General features: G+C 46.2%; 1 protein-coding gene across 4 annotated transcripts in view; it reads right to left on the bottom strand.

Moving 5' to 3' along the window:
* PAMR1 (peptidase domain containing associated with muscle regeneration 1) overlaps positions 1–18,024 on the bottom strand; it is a 67,261-nt gene that overhangs the window by 48,568 nt on the left and 669 nt on the right. For 2 of the 4 annotated variants that reach the window (XM_009895596.1, XM_009895597.1), the window contains exons 1-3: positions 5,319–5,342; positions 2,885–3,059; positions 2,234–2,362 (exon numbers count right to left, since the gene is read on the bottom strand). In XM_009895596.1, the coding sequence (XP_009893898.1) occupies positions 2,234–2,362; positions 2,885–3,014 (259 nt within the window). In that variant the 5' untranslated portion in view covers positions 3,015–3,059; positions 5,319–5,342. Of the gene's footprint in view, positions 1–2,233; positions 2,363–2,884; positions 3,062–5,318; positions 5,343–7,153; positions 7,193–18,024 lie in introns of those variants that run through there. The other 2 variants (XM_009895595.1, XM_009895594.1) reach the window with 2 other exon arrangements.

The raw sequence follows: 18,024 nt of genomic DNA, 5'->3' as shown, positions 1-18,024 counted from the left end.
GGAGCCCTGTGGGGTGCCCGGGGGCTGCCTGCCCGCACCCCCGGCTCTCTCCTCCGCACCGCTCCGTGCTCTGGGCAGCCGTCCTAAAGCGTTCCGGCGCGGGCGGAGAACGTGAAATCTGCGGGTAGGCTGCCCTCGGCGGACGGGCAAGGTAGACGCGAGCGTCGCTGGGCAGGAGGAGGTAAAATCTGGGGGAGAATCTCGGGACAGTGCTGCCAGGAGGAGTCCTCATTTCTGGACACTGCGGCAACACTGCTCCCGCGGCCGCCGGGCCCGGCCACGGCCAGCTTGGTCAGGGAAGGTCCTGCGGGCCGCCCATGCACTTGCTAGCAGAGGGCACCGGCATTTGCAATATAGGATGAAGTAGACAGATTACATCCCCCAGTTACTGTGGTTGCACTCCCTTGTGTTTCCGGAATATATTGGCGCTCTGCTGCTGGCGAGGTGCCTGGAGCAGACTGCAAAGTTCCAGATGTGGTCCTGCGTGCTAGGTACCAATGAGAGATGCCTCCCCCTTCACTCTCCAAAGTGTGTTGTGTTAGCACATCCACTGCTCCAGCAGCCAATGCATGCTGTCATTCAAAGGCCACCCTCCAGAGCCAAAGCCATATAGCTGTGAGCCTGCAGGCCAGCACCCAGTATGGTTATAGGCTGCTTTCTGGACATATAGTCTCTGCATGCCTGAGCTTACCGTCAAGGCCAAAAGTGAGATAGCCATGAGAGCCAGAGCAGGGGAGTTCAGGAGTGTGCTGGGATCACAAGTATCCCCTGTGCTCTTTAAGAGTGGAAGAGACAATAGCGCTATCTGCCCATCCTACCCTGCCTCTGAAGTACCAAAGAACCACACAAAAGAGACCATGTCCTCAGTGTCACACTGCTTCCCTCAAAAGAGCAAGTAGTAGGAAAAACACAGCTCTGCAAAATCTCAGTATTGCAAAAATATTTGAATAGACTACAGCGTGAGGGTGTATTTGCTTTAAAACACAAGTAGGCAGAGCAGGCTGAAATACAGTGTAGGCAACCGATCTACTCAGGCAGAGGGAGGAAGGATTAGATGAGCTAATGATTCTTTCTTGGCTCTGCTCCTACAAAAAGTGCCAGGGGATCTCTAGCATCAAACCAGAGCAAACAGGAATTTAAAGTGGTATCAAGAAATAGTACCATAACCTGCAAGGGACTCAACTTTGGGAAGTTTATCAACTTCTGAAGGACCAATGTTGAGTTAGCCCTTTTGCTGAAACATGTTGATTCCCCATGTTCTGCTGTTTGAAGCAATGATTTTATTTTTTTTGTTTTCACCTCCTTGAGTGGCCATGGGCTGTGTCGGGAAAGCAGGTTCAAGTGTTGCTTTAAAACCAATGACTAAGAGGAGACAAGACTAAGGTGTGTAAAATAACGGACAGAAAAGAGTAGGTAAAGCAGACTCTGCTTTCATCCCTTTCAGTTCTATGTGAACAAAGAAACAGTCAATAAAAATTGAAAGAGGGTTGGTGAAAGGCTATACTTTCACCAGTGGGAAAATGGCAAAGGAAATACTAGTCTTAAACTGTACCCAATTAGCTTATGGAATTCATTATTGAAAGATAACTTTGGGACCAACAGCTTAACAAAATCCAAGAAGCAGGAGCTTTTGTACGCTGTTGGGAACCAAACCTTCAGATATAGCTACCAGAGCCTGAAACACTCCTGGTCCATCACAGCACTGTTAGCAGTTGCAAGACACTGTTTTCCAGAGCAGCCTTGGAGTGTGTTGAAGCTGTGTGAAGGAGGGAGGGAGCACTGGGACTTCCTCTGGGCTGGTTATGCAGCCCAGGGGTTGAAGAAGGACAGAGGAGAAGCTCTTTGATATAGCGGTTGCCCTTGTAAATGTTTATGCTTTGGTGAAGGCCTCTGGGGAATCAGCTATGCTGAAGTATGTCCAAGAAACGCAGAGAACAGATTTCCAGAGGCACAGGAGTTAAAGTTTTAAAATAAAGCAAAACTAACCAGAAACTTAGTACAGTTGTAAGCTACTGTGACTTATCACCCAGGCTAATCCCTAGCAGATGAGCACCAGGAGAGAAGTTTTCCCTAGTGCAGATCTGCTTACTGCCTGGTCGTGTTTGCCCTCTCTTGCCTGTGCCCTTTGCGAGACCCACCGTACAGGAATAGCTGGAAAGGCACAGCATGGCTCTGGCAGTGTCCCGCCACTCCCTGTCCCTGACATGCCTCCCTGCCCACGTAGGACACTTACTCATGCAATCACCTCCGTACCAGCCAGCTCTGCACTGTGCACAGTAGATCCCTTTGATGTAGAAGTCATCAAGTGTCCCTCCCCAGGAGCCGTTGTGGCAGGACTTGCAGTTCTCAAAAATGGTGCAGCCTGAAAGAAGAGCCACTGCATTAGAGGAAAGCCAACGTGGATTGTCCTGTGTGGAGAGGAGCGGCTGTCTCTCTTTTCCACAAAAAATGCCAACAATGTTAATGACTGCTGCTGTGCTGACAGCTTCCCCACTGTAAACCATACCCAACCTCCACCCCCAAACCCTAGGCAGCTCATACTCTGTGACTGGGAGCCAAACTCCCAGCTTGACTTGCCCAAAGCTCTAAATCTCATTACTCTGACTGTAAATGCCTCTCTCAGGAGTCTGAATGTGGATGTTGGTGCTGCTCCGACAAATGCCAAGTGATTCTGATGTCTTCTAACCTGGTCCTGTCTCCTCCTGCTCTCACCTTTCACTTTGCCAAGTGTCTTGCTGCCGTCACCAGAGTGGCAGAGGGAGTTCTTGAGGAGATGCGGGGCAATGCCATGCCTGCCTTCATTGCTCCCTGCCCAGCAGCTACCATTACATGCTGATGCCTTGGCCAAAGATCTGGTGCGAATGCAGTGTGGCCCTAAACATACCTGGGTGAATTAAGCAGGAGTCACACTCATTATCCTCGTTCCTGCAGCAGGGAATGGTGTAGCCCACTCTTTCTTTCTGTCCTGGGCAGATGCACTCAATTTGGTCGTATTCGCAGCACTCCCGACACATGATATTCCACTCAGCACCGGGGCAGTTTTCATTGATCACTGTGTACTCTGCAAGTGGGGAACATATAGGGGAACATGCGGAAATAATCCATTATCTGCCGAGGATTGACAGGATCCTATCAGTGATTTGTCAGGTCATATATGGCGTGAGGCTGGCCAAAGTCTTCAGCCCAGGAAATCCCAAACAATGTGGTGACACGTGGCTGAAATGTCAACTCAGTTTGGGTGTCTAAAGGACACACAGGCAGTTGGGGAGTGCCAGCCAGAGGAGGCAAACAGACCAGAGGGAAGGAATATGTCCACTTCAGTCTTTTCTCTGCAAGGCCTTCCCACTTCTGTGGTGAGAAAAATAGTTTGAAAAAACCACAGAGGACAATATCATGTGAGAAACTCTTATTCGGATTGCAGGAGCCATTTACAGCCTTATATACAGTATAGATTATTTAAACTATAATAGCATGTTTTGGTCGTATTTCTGTTTGTGAATTTGCTGTTCTTGAAGACTAGGGTGTCCACCAGGAAAAGCCAATTTTAAGGCTCAGTTTTAGCCAGTTTCACTCCCTATTTTCACTCAGAAGCACATGGTATTACACTCAGCTTCCCTACCAAAGGAAACAAGATTTTTCATTATTTTTAAAGGTTCATTTTGTCTTGCATTTCTAATATGGTAACATCATTCATATGTTTTTATTATTTAGCATAACCTTATATGATCATATTTCTGCTAAGGGAAGTGCCCTTTTAGGGAACAACCTCAGATTGCGACTCTGGACTGCCACAGTAAGTGCAGATTCCATCTTTCATGACCAGCATGCTTTCTAAATTCTACAAAATGAAATCTAATGAGTGCATGGTGCTGTCAGCAGGTCTCCTAAGCAGCTGTCAGACCTGATGACTGCTTTCGTGGAGTTTGATGGTAAAAAGAGAGACTAGACTAGAAAGATCAGATATGAAGGAAACATAATGAGATATTTCTTTCTTCTTCCCTCTCTCTCCCCCTTTTTTCTTTTTTTTTTTTTTTTTTTTAATTTTCATTGTGGTTAGGTAAAGTCCTTTTCCCTTTTGTTTTAAACTCTGAGTAACCAGGCTGCCTTTTCATTGCAACAAGCCATACATCTCTAAGGTGCAGCACTCCTGTCCGTGCTTGTACCTGGCTCCCTTCTCACACTGCTGCTTTTTGTTTGATTATGCCTCGTTACCTAATTACTGGAGCTCCTTACCACTGAACCTTGCTGCTCTGTCTCACTTGATTTTGTGTGGCCTCATGAAGCCTGGTTCCTGGAAGCTTGTCTTTTCCCCTAATGATATTTACTGTCTCCATAAAAAAGGGACCACCATGCTGTTTCTTCATTTTTTTCCCTTTGGCTGTGAAATTAAGTTTAGCCTTTTGTGCACCTCAGAACTGAGCTTTGTCCTTGTGCCTGGTGCACTGACTGGGGAGAGTCCACTGCCACTCTGAGTTTGGAAACCAGGTGGCTGTTTGTGCTGAAACCTTTCTTTTTCCCTATTCCCCCTCCCAGCCCTTATAATCATTCCAAAAAGAAAAAGAAAGCTGCTTCTGTCATTCAGTAAGGTTCCATAATTTTTTATTCCAATAATAAATTGTTGTATCAAAATAACCTTAGTGTTTAGCAGTTGTATAGCCTTTTGTCTGCAGATCTTGACATGCTCTACAAAGTCCTTTTTCCAGATGGGAAACTGAAGCACAAGGGAGGTGAAGTGACTTTGCTCAAGGTTCCAGAGAAAAACAATAGCAGAGCCAGGAATTAAACTCATGCCTTCTAATTCCCAGAACAGCGGTCAATCAACTTGGCCAAGCTGGGACTTCTTAACCTATGGCTATTATTCTTTTTTAATGAAGCCATTTATCTATGAACTGTATCTGATTCAGATTCCAGAGCAAATTGATTACACGTGCCTAATTATCTTATTAGAAATGACACTCAGTTTGATACATCTCACTATACATGACTGAAAATAGCTGTTTCTGTGGGGTATGGGGGGGGGGGGCGTGTCTCACATCTTGTTGAAAGAGGACTCCCCAACCTCTGAGTAATAAATAACTACTCAACACTCGGGAGCTTTTGCAAAGGTTCCTTCAAATTTTCGTGTTTCTCAACTCAAGCTAGAAATTTAATTTCTCTCAAGATTGCTAAAACTTATTAATAAAGCAACTACATCCATTTGGGTTGTAGCTGTAAATTGCCCAATAGAAATTGCTATCTATAAAATGACCCAGATGTTCACAGGCAAAGTTGCACTGGGGTGACTAAGGCATGTCTCCATCCTTGCAGGAATTCAAAACCTGGCAAGGTAAGGCTGCGAGCAACACAATGTTAACTTCCAAGTTAAAACTTCTCTTAGAAAGGGGCTGGACCAGATGACCTCCAGAGGTCCCTTTCAGCCTAAATTACTCTATACTTCGGTAAATTACACATGTAGCTGTCAGTGTATAGAGAATATGTATGTGTGCATATGCATATTTATTTTTCTATGTAGAGCTTGTGTACACACCAGGGCCAAGAAGCAGTTGCCATATTTATTCTTGGTGAATCAAATGGGTGTATTTGTAGCATAAGTTGAGGTTAAGGCAATATTTAGCATTAAGAGGGGAGCAGCAGATCTTCACCCTTAAAGAACTGTAAAAACACATTTCCTGCCACCTAGAAATGCTGTATGCTCCTTTCTTGCCCTTGTCTCAACTGAGACAATAAAATTAGACTGTCTTTTGATTTTCTGACAATTTAATTCCCTTTCAGGTTCTCAGGTGCTGCAGTTTGGATAGCACATATATCCTTGACAAGGAAGTTTGTGTATTTGAGATTTTTTTGAAGTGTTCTGCTCTAGGATTTCTTCCCAGAAATCATGAAATCTATTATTCTGAACTTTTGTGGAAGCTATTCTTTAAAGAAATTTGAGTGGAGACTTTATGCACCTCTAATAACAGTAGGATCCCTTTTGTTTTGTATAAGTATCTTTCCCTCAGAAATTTAAGAGGGTGATGCACAGAGCTGCTAGTGTGTGTAATGAACATTTGTTTGTGTTACTGAGCTCAGCCTGGGCTCCAGGGAGGAAGAGGCATAACTGCGCTCCCCCTGTGTGTTTGGGGAATGGTAACCACTAGCAGCTCACCACACCCGCACTTGGCCATTATTACCCCAAAACAGAAGAGAATGAGGCAGAGAAGAGCAGGCGGACATTTACTGACTGAGTAAAATACTGGAAGCCAGGTTTTGCCCAGCTGTGGCAGAGATAATTGTGGGGTTCTTTGTGGGCCTGACTTTGTTAATCCTCCAAAGCAGGCAGTTTGGCTTGCAGGCAGTGGCTGCATCTCCCAGCATCAAACACAGTCCAGAAAGTGGTTTGACCTGATTTTGGGAGAAACAGGAAGAAGCTGCTTGACAACCCATGCAAAATATTTAGCTGAAAAGAACAAACAAGTGTCTGGACAGGCAAATAAACAGTGGATTAATTTATGGGATTTTAACAATGGAAGAAAAGCCCACATAAAAAACACCCATGGAAGCAACTCAAGACCATGGAAACCAAGCAAGAAATGGCTGTGTTGGGAAGGCATGCAAACCTATGGGGAAGGTGCTAGAGGGAAAACCCACTTGGCTCGGGAGCCTGGCAGAGCACAATGCAACATTTCTCCTGATGCTTTGAGTCCACCCTGAGTGACAAGTGAGGTGGGAGATGAGCACTGAGGCAGACGCAGAGTGGCTGGTAATTCTCTTGCATTTCCAGGTTCAGGTGGCAACATGTTCATCTGTTCACTGACATCTGCACCCAGTGAGACTGCCTAGTCCCTATAGTGCATCCTAAAGACTGTCAGTGATGGATTTTGTAAGACAAGGAGGGGATGTTACCAGTCAACATCCTCCCTGTTAGCAGTGTCAGTCTGAGGGCTGAGTTACAGCAATGGCAATTAATCAGTGATGCTCCCCTGCTCCCCAGTGGTGAGCCAGGGCTTTGGAGGAGCCAAAGGCTCTTCACTTTCGGAAGACCTCCCCACTAACAGGTGGTCCCTGAGCTTCCTCTGTGAAAACTTGCACATGGGTGATGAGCCGCAGCAAGAAGATACAGCAGGACTGCATGGCACCCTTCCACACAGCTGGCTGATCCTGCTCTGGCCTCTGCTGAGCTGGCACTGGGAGCTGAGCTGCTGAAAAGTAGATGGAGAGCATCTACAGAGAAGCTGGCACTGAATGAAATGCACAGCCAATTTGCTGAGTTGTTTAATGCTTACTGACTTCCCTGTCAGTAACAGGACTTCAGTTTCTCCACAGATCTTCAAAACTGCAAACGCAAAGCTTTCAGACTTTGCTCTTGATTTTTACTTGGATCAGTGTTTGCCTTTTTAAAAGTGGTGCTTGTCTACCTCCCTCTGTACCATAAACCCACAGAAGCCAGTGAAAGGAAGAAGTTGAAGTAAGTTATTCTAGCAATAGCTTGAAGGGTAAATAGTTTTAATCTGCTGGACTATCAAGCTTCTGTCACTCACTTCCTTTGTGAAGCTGGAGCAAATCCAGCTCTGATTTGATGTGCCAAGCTCACCCACATCCCTCACTTTCTCTGTCCCAGAATTCCCTTTTCAGCTTCTTATTTTTGCTTCACTTTTTCAAAACGTGCTGACTTCCTTGGCTAAGATGTGCTTGGGCAGCCTGGTGTGCAGCAGAGGAGCTTGAACAGTTAGTGATGTAGTCATCTCCCTGACACAAATGTGTGTGGTTTTCCTACCATCCTCATGGTCTGGGCACACATGACTCCGTTATCTCTGTCCTCACTAAACCTCAAACACCTTCCTGTTCCAAACTGTAGGACTTCAGAAAATGAGGTGACAAAAACCACACAAGAAATTCTTTTGTTGGCACTTGGGAAGGGTCATGATGGAGGTTTAACACAAACAGTTTTTGAAATTGAGTGGAAATGCAACCTTCCAAAAAGGTAGTTTTCACTGCACCATTCTGAAAAGCCAGAAGTCTCCTCAGAAGATAAGTGAAGGCTCCATTAGCACTCACCCTGAAGACTGGAAATATGTTACTTATTCTTATGCCAGTGAGTTCAAAGAGGATACCCAAGTAATGAAAATTATCTTCAAGGATAAGACCATCTTAAAGCACTAGTTCTATTCAATACAAGGTTGGCTGGAAAGGATAGTGATGAATCCTGTGGGATATACAATGAGCCCAGTCAAATCTCTCATTCAAGGGAAAAGCAGAGACCTATAAGGGATGGAAAACCAGACTGATCATCAAAGCAAGCTATGTCTTAGAGCTCAGTGACAAAGGAAGAACTGCCAAGAGCCAAGCTGAATTTGACCTTGAAAAAGAAATTAAAATAATAGCAAAATATTCTTGAGCCATATAAAGAAAAAAGAAATAAGGAAAGAGGAAGAGAGACTCTTGTGGGATGGGGATGTGGATGAAATGTAAGACTGTGGTAGAGAATGTAGTGAGGTAGTAGCTTTCATCTTCAGGGAAGCTGTTTATGAGGAAACCTGTGAGCAAGGGTTTGAGGGTGTGGAAACAAATCAAGTGTGATCCACATATTAGTGAGCTTCTAATAAACTGCAGTTTGCACCTTGGGATACTCAAGTAAACTGACTTCAATTTTGGTTTATCTTACTGGGTCAGGTTTAAAGCTTTGGTATTTGGGAACAGATTTTCCAAGCACATTGCTGCCCCAGGGGTGGGTCAGGCAGCTCATCATGGTAAAACTTCAGTTTTGGCATACTTGTCTTTTGCCATGGTGAATTTCTCAGTCATAGATACTTTGCTAGATAGAAAGGGGATTTCTGTTTCAAAGATCTGAGAGCTGGGAAAATTATAAGGCTAATAACTAAGGTAAATTTAAGTAAGGCCAATTACGCTAATTAACTCCTGTGTCTTCCACTTCTTTGGAAGAATGACTTTATTAGGCTGCAGTCACTTTAAGCTGGTATAAGCCCATGCTGTGGCTGAGATGAGACACTTTCCTCCCTTCTCTCCCTTACTTCCTATACCCACTCCCTATCTTTGTGCTGGCATTAGCTGCTATGTGGAGGGATCAGAGGACTAATCTGGCAGAAAATCAGCTTGCAATCTCCATCTGTCCTTGTGGGAAAAAAAAGAAATGTTTACAACCTAAATGTGCTCTACAGTCCTCCAAAAGTCAGAGCACCTTAGGACCCTGCTGGACGTGTGTATTTATCAGAAATCCTGAAAGATGGAAGAAAGTGCTTTGTAAGGACATCCATATCTTGGTCTGAACCTTGGGATAGGAACTTCCCATCCTACAAATCCATTCTGTTATCCTGCAAAGATGACTTCTTCTTCCATGCTTCAATTTATCCATTGGCACATTGATAAAACATTACTTAGGCTCAAAGAAGTATTATTTCAAATTGCTTTGACAAGTGCCATATGAATTAACAGTGCATTGTAAATAAAAGCAGATACGAACAGATATGTCTCTAAAATCAGAGTCCATAGAGTATGACTTTTTCAAAGTGATTATTCAACCAGTTCATGTTCCACAGATAAGAACATGCCCCTTTTTATTTGATTGCATTTTAATTTTTCAGCATAATGCTCAATAACAATTACTGCCTTCTTCAGAAGAAACAAGCGTTTGAGTTTGAGGGAGCAAATATCTTAAGGCTCTTATTAGAGAATATTTGGCCATGTAATAATTCTGAAATTAAGCTTTCTCATTTAAAGAAAAAATAGCTCCAGCAGAGGTGAAACCTACTAACAGCTAATATTTTCTTTAGGTCTGTCTCATTTTTATTACTGTTTTATCCTGCTTCTTTCTTACGCAGCTCTGCTGTTGTTGCACAGATGTGCAAGCTGGACCCCACACCATAGGTATCGTGTGTGGGCATTAACATTATCAAGAAGAGCTCTGAGCACACAGGAGATCTAGAATTTGACAGCTGGAAATGAGAAACATATTGGGTGAAACTGTGGCTCCGCTGTGATGAATAGTAAGATTCTGCGTTTGATTTCAGTAAGGTCCAGAGTAATAGACCTCAGAAGAGAAGAGAGATGTTCCCTTTAAGAGGCTTTTACTGGGGCTCTTGGAAAACGGTGTACCCCAAACCACTAATAAAGAAGGAAACTGCCAGTCTTTATTCTTAACCTCTTTGTGCCTCAGATAACCTATTGTGCAAATGGTGCCTGTTTTCCTAATAGATGTGTTAAGAGGATGAAAGGAATAATGCTGTCTCTAAAATCACTTGCTTCTCTTTAGAAATTATGTAGCTATTACTCTTTTTAGCAGCTGGGCTGATTATAGGAGGAACTAAAATACATCCCTGTTTTAGTTTTACTCAGTGTGCTTGCTTTATGGGTTGCAGACCTTTGCTGAATAATTAGACTGCTTCTCTTACAGAGTCAGTTAGCATCCTTTCCTGGCCATTAGTGTGTGCTTTCACACAGCGGTAAGGGTGGTGGGGAGGGGGGAAGAAAAGGATTTCTATATAAAAAAATCAAAACCAGCGGGTGAACACAGGGGGAAATCTACTATACTAAGCTGAATCTGTCCACTTAATAAAGGTACATTAACTCAACTGTCTTTTTTAAGTCTCAAATGCAGGATTGTGTTGAAAGCAGACTAAACTACTACAGAAAATATATTCTGTTTAAGAAGCGCATTGAAAACCTGTCTAGTGAAAAGTACAACTGTGTTCTGCTGGATAAGAGCACCATTGTCTTAAGCTCTACCTTTTTAAAAATCCAGATCATCTTTCACATAGGAAAAAAAGCTAATGCACATTTTGCTTTGATTCAGGATCACAGAATCACAGTCACAGTATGATAGGGGTTGGAAAGGACAGAATCACAGGATCAGGGCATGGTAAGGGCTAGAAGGGGCCTTCAGAGATCATCTAGTCCCATCCCTCCCCCGCCAAAGCAGGTTCACCTACAGCAGGTTGGACAGGAGCACATCCAGGCGGGTTATGAATACCTTCAGAGAAGGAGACTCCACAACCTCTCTGGGCAGCCTGTTCCAGTGCTCTGTCACCCCTAAAGTTAAGAAGTTTTTCCTCATGTTGAGATGGAATTTCCTGTGTTCAAATTTGTGCCTGTTGCGCCTTGTCCTGTCGCTGGGCACCACTGAAAAGTCTGGTCCCATCCTCTCAACACCCACCCTTTAGATATTTATAAACATTGATGCGATCCCCTCTCAGTCATGTCTTCTCCAGGCTAAACAGACCCAGGTTTCTCAGTCTTTCCTCATAAAAGAAGTGTTCCATTCCCTTGATCATCTTCGTAGCCCTCTGCTGCACTCTCTCCAGTAGTTCCTGGTCTTTCTTGAACCAGGGAGCCCAGAACTGGTCACAGAACTCCGGATGCAGCCTCACCAGGGCAGAGTAGAGGGGGAGGACAACCTTCCTCGACCTGCTGGCCACACTCTTTACTACACCCCAGGATACCATTGGCCTTCTTGGCCACAAGGGCACATTGCTGGCTCATGGTCAACTTGTTGTCCACCAGGACTCCCAGGTCCCTCTCTGCAGAGATGCTTTCCAGCGGGTTAACCCCTAACCTATACCACAGCATGGGGTTATTCCTCCCTAGGTGCAGGACCCTACGCTTGCTGTTGTTGAACTTCATTACGTTCCTCTCCCCTCAACTCTCCAGCCTATCAAGTTCTCGCTGAATGGCAGCACAGCCTTCTGGTGTGTCAGCCACTCCTCCCAGTTTTGTGTCATCAGCAAGCTTGCTGAGGGTACACTCTGTCCCCTCATCCAGGTCGTTGATGAATATGTTGAACAAGACTGGACCCAGTACTGAACCCTGGGGAACACTGTTGGTTACAGGCCTCCAACTGGATTCTTCACTGCTTATCACAACCCTCTGAGCTCTGCCATTGAGCCGGTTCTCAATCCACCTCACTGACCACTCATCTAACCCACACTTCCTAAGCTTACCTATGAGGATGTTATGGAAGACAGTGTCAAAAGCCTTGCTGAAGTCGAGGTACACAACATCCACTGCTCTCCTTTCATCCATGCAGCCAGTCATGCCATCATAGAAGGTTATCAGATTGGTCAAGCATGATTTCCCTTTGGTGAATCCATGTTGACCACTCCCAATTAACTTTTCTTCTACATGATTAGAGATGACATCCAGAATGAGCTTTTCCATCACCTTTCCAGGGATGGAGGTGAGGCTGACAGGACTGTAGTTTCCCAGGTCCTCTTTCTTGCCCTTTTTGAAGAGTGGCGTGACATTAGCTTTCCTCCAGGCCTCAGTCACCTCTTCGGTTCTCTGTGACCTTTCAAAGATGATGGAGAGTGGCTTCATAATAACATCTTTCGGCTCCTTCAGCACTCGTGGGTGCATTTGTGGGTGTCAGTTTTGCCTGAATGATGTCTAACTCGATCCCTCAATCAAGGGAGAGTCTTCCTTTCTTCAGGCTCTCTCTCTTACCTCCAGGGTCTGTGATTCCATCCTGAGCAGTAAAGACTGAAGCAAAGGCGGCATTCAGTAACTCCACCTTCTCTGCATCCTCCGTCACCAGAGCACTCACTTCATTCAGCAGCAGGCCCACATTTTCCCTCATCTTCCTTTTGCTGCTGATGTACTTGAAGAAGCCCTTCTTATTGTCCTTGACATCCCTTGCCAGGTTTAATTCCAAGCAGGCCTTAGCCTTCCTCGTTGCATCCCTGCATACTCTGCCAACATTCCTATATTCCTCCCATGTGGCCAGTCCCTTTTTCCACCTTCTGTAAACTTCCTTCTTCCATTTGAGTTTTTCCAGAAGTTCCTTGCTCATCCATGCAGGTCTCCTGCCTCCTTTGCTTGATTTCTTACTCCTAGGGATGCACTGACCTTGAGCTTGGAGGAAGTGGTGCTTGGATATTAACCAGCTCTCTTGTACCCCTTCCTTCTAGAGCCTTAGCCCATGGGATCCCTCCAAGTAGGTCTTTGAAGAGGTCAAAGGTAGTTCTCCTGAAGTCCAGGGATGTAATTCTACTTTTTGCCCTGCTTCTTCCATGCAGGATCCTGAACTCCACCATCTCATGGTCACTGCAAGCCACTGGGAGTAGCCAAGACTACCCCCAGCCTTCATGTCCCCAACTAGTCGTTCTTTGTTTGTCAGCGCAAGGTCCAGCGGCGCACCTCTCCTCATTGGTTCCTCCACCACTTATGTCAAAAAGTTATCATCATCAATGCTCTGTAGAAGCCTCCTGGACTGTGCGTGCCTGGCTGTGTTGCCTTTCCAGCAAATATCAGGGTTGTTGAAGCCCCCCGTGAGAACCAGGGCCAGTGACCATGAGGCTATTTCCAGCTGTCTCATCGACTTCCTCTACCTGAACTGGTGGACTGTCGTAAACACCTGCAACAGTGTCTCCCATATTAGCCTGCCCCTTAATTCTTACCTGTAAGTTCTCAACATGTTCTTCATCTACCCCTAGGGAAAGCTGGATATGTTCCAGTTTTGCTCTCACATAAAGAGCAACTCCACCACCTCACCCCGCTGTTCTGTCTTTCCTAAAAAGTACCTAGCCATCTATGACAGCATTCCAGTCATATGAGCTATCCTACCATGTCTCTGTAATTGCAATGAGATCATTGCCCTGCGACCGCACACAGATCTCTAGTTTTTCCTGCTTATTCCCCATGCTGCATGTGTTGGTGTACAGGCATTTCAGAGAGGTAATCAAGTATGCAGGTTTCCCTGGAGGGGACCAAGAGGATCCACCACAGCCATACACACCTTTGAGGTGGTTGGCCTTCTGGATCTCCTCTTGGGAGTCAGCTAAGGAACATTTGTGCTGCTCTGATTGGCCTGCCTTATTCCACAGTTGGATAAGACGGCGTGAGCATTGCCACCTTGGACCACACCCCCCAAGTCCTTCAGTTTAAAGCCCGTCTCACCAAGCTGGCCAGCCTGCTGCCAAAGATTCCCTTTCTACTCCTAGACAGGTGGATTCCATCCCACTCTAACAGGCCGTTTTCATCAAAGAATATTTTTTGTCATAAAAGTCAAAACCCTCACGAGAGCACCAGCCACGTAGCCAGGAGCTGATATGCATTATCTGTCCATTACTGGCTGCTCCCTTTCCTCTAACTGGTAACATGGAGGAAAAGATAACTTAGGCACCAATTTTTTTTTTTTTTTTTCGCTTGCACCCCCAGGGCTTAATCCTTAATTCTGCCCAGGTTCTGGCTTGTGGTGTTACTTGTGCCCACATGAATGAGTAACAGTGGGTAGTAGTCCATGCTTTTGACAAGTTGTGGCACCCTCTCAGCAACGTCTCGAACCTTAGCTCCTGGGAAACAGGACATGACTGCCTGTCAGGACGGCAGATGGGCACCTCAGTGCCCTTTAACAGAGAAAGTCACCAGTCTGCCTAATGTTTTCAAATAGGAGGGTCTCTATTTCAAGTTTCCTGTTACCGTATAGCGTTTAGTAGCTATAAATTCAGAAATAAATAGGCCTGATGTTGTTCCTCATAGGCCATAGGTTTGCTTCATTGTGCTCCTACAGCAGTGCCTTTTTTACATTTGTAAGCTTCTATTCTTAACAAACAAATGAAAACCAAATCATAAACTCCCAACACTACGGCTTCAAGGAAAGAAGAATTGTTAGTTAAATAAAAAATTAATTTTAAGATCTCCATTGGGTCCTTAACAGGATTTCCTATGTGACTTCCAAAGTTTGTATCTCTCTCCACACTGACTTGTTTTGCTTTGTCCGTGATAAAAATCAAGTATCTCGGTGTAACTAAAAGGAAAGTCAAAAAAAAAAAGCTTCCTGTATGTGAGGTCTAGAGTTTGCCCATCTAAGCTATATAACAGTGGGTTAGTGCAAAACCAGCTACAACACAAATAGCTCTAGGATTTTCTGTTTCCAGCCTTAACTGAAAACAGCACTGTCAATTTGGTCTTTCTAAAACTGTTAAAGCCTCAGTAATACCACTACCCCATAGCCAATGTTGCCCCAGTTGTGATGCCCAACTGGTTGTATCATTCCCGCCATTTACCTCTTTCAGTAAACCTGCATGCCTTTCAGCCCCTCCTCTTGCCTGCTCTACGCACTGCTGCAGGGAGTACTGACAGGTAGCTCTAGGGGAGGATGCTTGTTCCTATTGGAAACTTCCCATTCCCTTTCTTCCTACATTTCAGCAGCCCTTGTTCCCTGGTGGTAAGCTGTAACATGCAAAATAGAGCCATCCTCGACACATCCTGAGATGAAACTCTGCTCCTTTCCCTGTTTTCTGGTACCAAGACGCCCTCATATCCCCTGCTTTCCCTTTAGGGACAGGCCAGTTGGGCCACAGGCCCAGAAAGCTGCATCAAGTGTTCGTGCCTCCACATTTCAGATCCAGTTCCAGTTTAAACCTTGTTATTCTTTGCATGCATCTTCCCCTTGCCCTCAAAACACCACACAGCTTCCTTTTACTCTATCTTTTTGTCATAGTTGGATTTAAATTACAGGCCATCTGTACCACTAGCTAGGATGTTTTTAGCATCCAAATCAACCTGAAGAAGTCTGCCCTAAACCTCCCCCTCCTTTGGTTTCATCTCTGTAATTATGAGCTGGCATTTGTGATCTTATTATCAGCACTATGGCCTTGTGTCTTTATGCAAGAAGGGCTGTGACAGTATAAAATAGCCAGGGTAAGGTTACTTCTGATAGGTTGCCACATCAGGCCTTGATTTCTTTCTGGGCTAGAGGAGTTTATTCTGGCTAGAAAAATTATACTAGTGTGATCAGGAAGAGATTTTGTCTTCTCCATGCTGCAAGACAAGGAACAGGAACAGGTAATGAATGTACCACTTTTGAGTTAGTGACAGCATCGATGATGTTAGAGAGCCCAGCCTTTGTTAATGGGGTCTGAGGGGCAAAGCCAGACTTTTGCAATATTTGAGAATCTGTGGAGAAGAAGCATCTACAGTACAGAAATTCATGACTACATAACATGAGAATGTGCTTGTGTTATAAACATGGAGGAGTGGTGCTGGACCTGTCTCGAGTGCTTGCTTGCTGTAACGGTGTGAGACCTGGAACACATTGGCAGTTTACTTGCAGTTAATGTTGCCCAGATAGAAATAGTGCACACAGACAGCAGCAAGACCCCTGAGCCTCCACCTCAAATTTTACTCCTTACAGCTTAGCTGCTGTAGTCCAGGTTGCGTTGTCCTAACCAAAGACTGCAGATGCCCTCAGCCTGCCAGCCCTCTATCCCTGCTGATCGCTTGCTGCCCTGCCCCATGGCCTCCCTCCCCATTTGCCCCTGCACCACGTCTCTGGTCCTGCAGGAAAGAGAGGAGTATTCACGACCCCAAAGGAGCTTGTGCTGCCAGCAGCACCTGCACGGCCCTGCGGTGGTGAGGGCTCCCTCTGAGCTGACAAGAGAGCCAAATCCTGGACACCGGCAGGCTTGCAGGAACACCTGGGAGCCCCTTGAGGTGACCTCAGGGTTGGGAGTGAGTAACCCCAGCTTTTGTCCAAAATAAAAAGCAAGGCTCTTTCCCATTGTCCATGCTAGAAACATAAACATGTGAACTGAAGTAACCCATTTGCTAAGATTGAATGCATCTGGATGTCTCTGAGTGCATCTGGCCTTCACTTCTCTAGACAGAGGCTGGAGGGGGAGGGGAAGAGAGATTGGGAAGGGTTTAGATAGGCAGAAACACACACAAACACACATATATTTTTAAGGAAATATGAGTCACTTGCACTTCAAGTTTATTCCAAAATCAATTCCCAGACCTCCCCAACTCCTGCCCCCAACTCTTGAGGCAGGCCCTGTACAACTGGGTGTGATAAATATGGATAAAAATTGGATACATCTGTGGGGAGGAGGCAAAATGCTATTTTCCAACCTGCCCTGACATGCTAAGGCCACCGCATTTTTGAATCGCTCCCCTGTCTCTGAGTGCCCCCCCTGCCACTGCTAAAGCAGAGCTCCTGGTCCCCTCCTCATGCTGCCAGGTGTGTGCTGGGCAAGTGCCCGCACCAGCTGCTCCACCAGCAGCAGGGCAGGGGAGGCACAGAGAGGAAGGAGAGGGGGCGAGGGGGACAGGTCTCTTCCATGTGTCCCTCAGGCCCTTCTTGGACTGTTCCTGACACGTGAGGAGCTGGCATCAGAGGGAACCAGCATCCTCCCTCCCAAGCTCACAGCCCCACAGCCCTCATGTCCCATTGCCCATCATTGTCCTTCCTCCTGCCTCCCCTCGTCACTGCTGGTGAGGGGGCTCCCAGCAGCCCAGTGCTTGCCTGCTCTGCGGACCGGCTTCTTGCTATGAGAGAGACGTGCTGCCACTGCTGCAGGAGAGATTTGTTTCCTACCTAGCCGTTTGACAGCCGCAGCCCATGCCTAGGGCTGCTTTGCCACCAGCAGGGCTATTTCTGTGCCACCAAGGCAGGTGCCACCTCGCCATCTCTCCTGGCCAGTGTGCAAGGTGGCATGTGGCTGAGGGACTGGCCACTGTGGGGACAAGTTGGTGCCTGTGGGACAAAAGTGTGGAGAAGCTCTCTGTGCTCCTGTCCCAGGGGGAAACTTTGGCAGGAGGTTAGTCCCCCAGGACAACTGCAGGTGCTGGTGGCCAGCCTGATGGGCAGACATCCCGGGTCACCACCTGTCACCTGCACTCTTGGCCCTGAGGGGCCAGCAGGGAAGGGCACTGCAGAGGCAGACCCTCTGCCACAGCCCCTGGTGAGGCGGGCTCTGAAGCACCGTCCTTGAGACCGATTATTTATAGCCATTGCAATCAGAGGGCCTGCGTACCTGACAGCTCCCCTGGTAAGCAGTACTTACCTTGTGAGGAGTGCCTCAATCTGTGGCAGTTTGAAGTGTGGGTGATTTGAGGGCACCTCACCTCACAGTCCTTAGGGCTGCAACTCCTGAGAAAGCAGCCTGCGATGCTGACAGCTAGCTGCTGCAAGCAGCTCCAGCCACCTCCAGGTGGAAACAGCCCACGCTCGTGGCTGCAACAACAGCAAATTTGCACTCGACAGTAAATGCTTTTTGCTTAACCTTATCAAGAAGAAACCATACATGCTGGTTC

The sequence above is a fragment of the Charadrius vociferus genome, unplaced genomic scaffold (assembly GCF_000708025.1).
Source record: "Charadrius vociferus isolate BGI_N301 unplaced genomic scaffold, ASM70802v2 scaffold71, whole genome shotgun sequence".
Lineage (NCBI taxonomy): Eukaryota > Metazoa > Chordata > Aves > Charadriiformes > Charadriidae > Charadrius > Charadrius vociferus.
The sequence above is the reverse complement of the archived record's forward strand: the minus strand, read 5'-3'. Positions and strand labels throughout refer to the sequence as shown.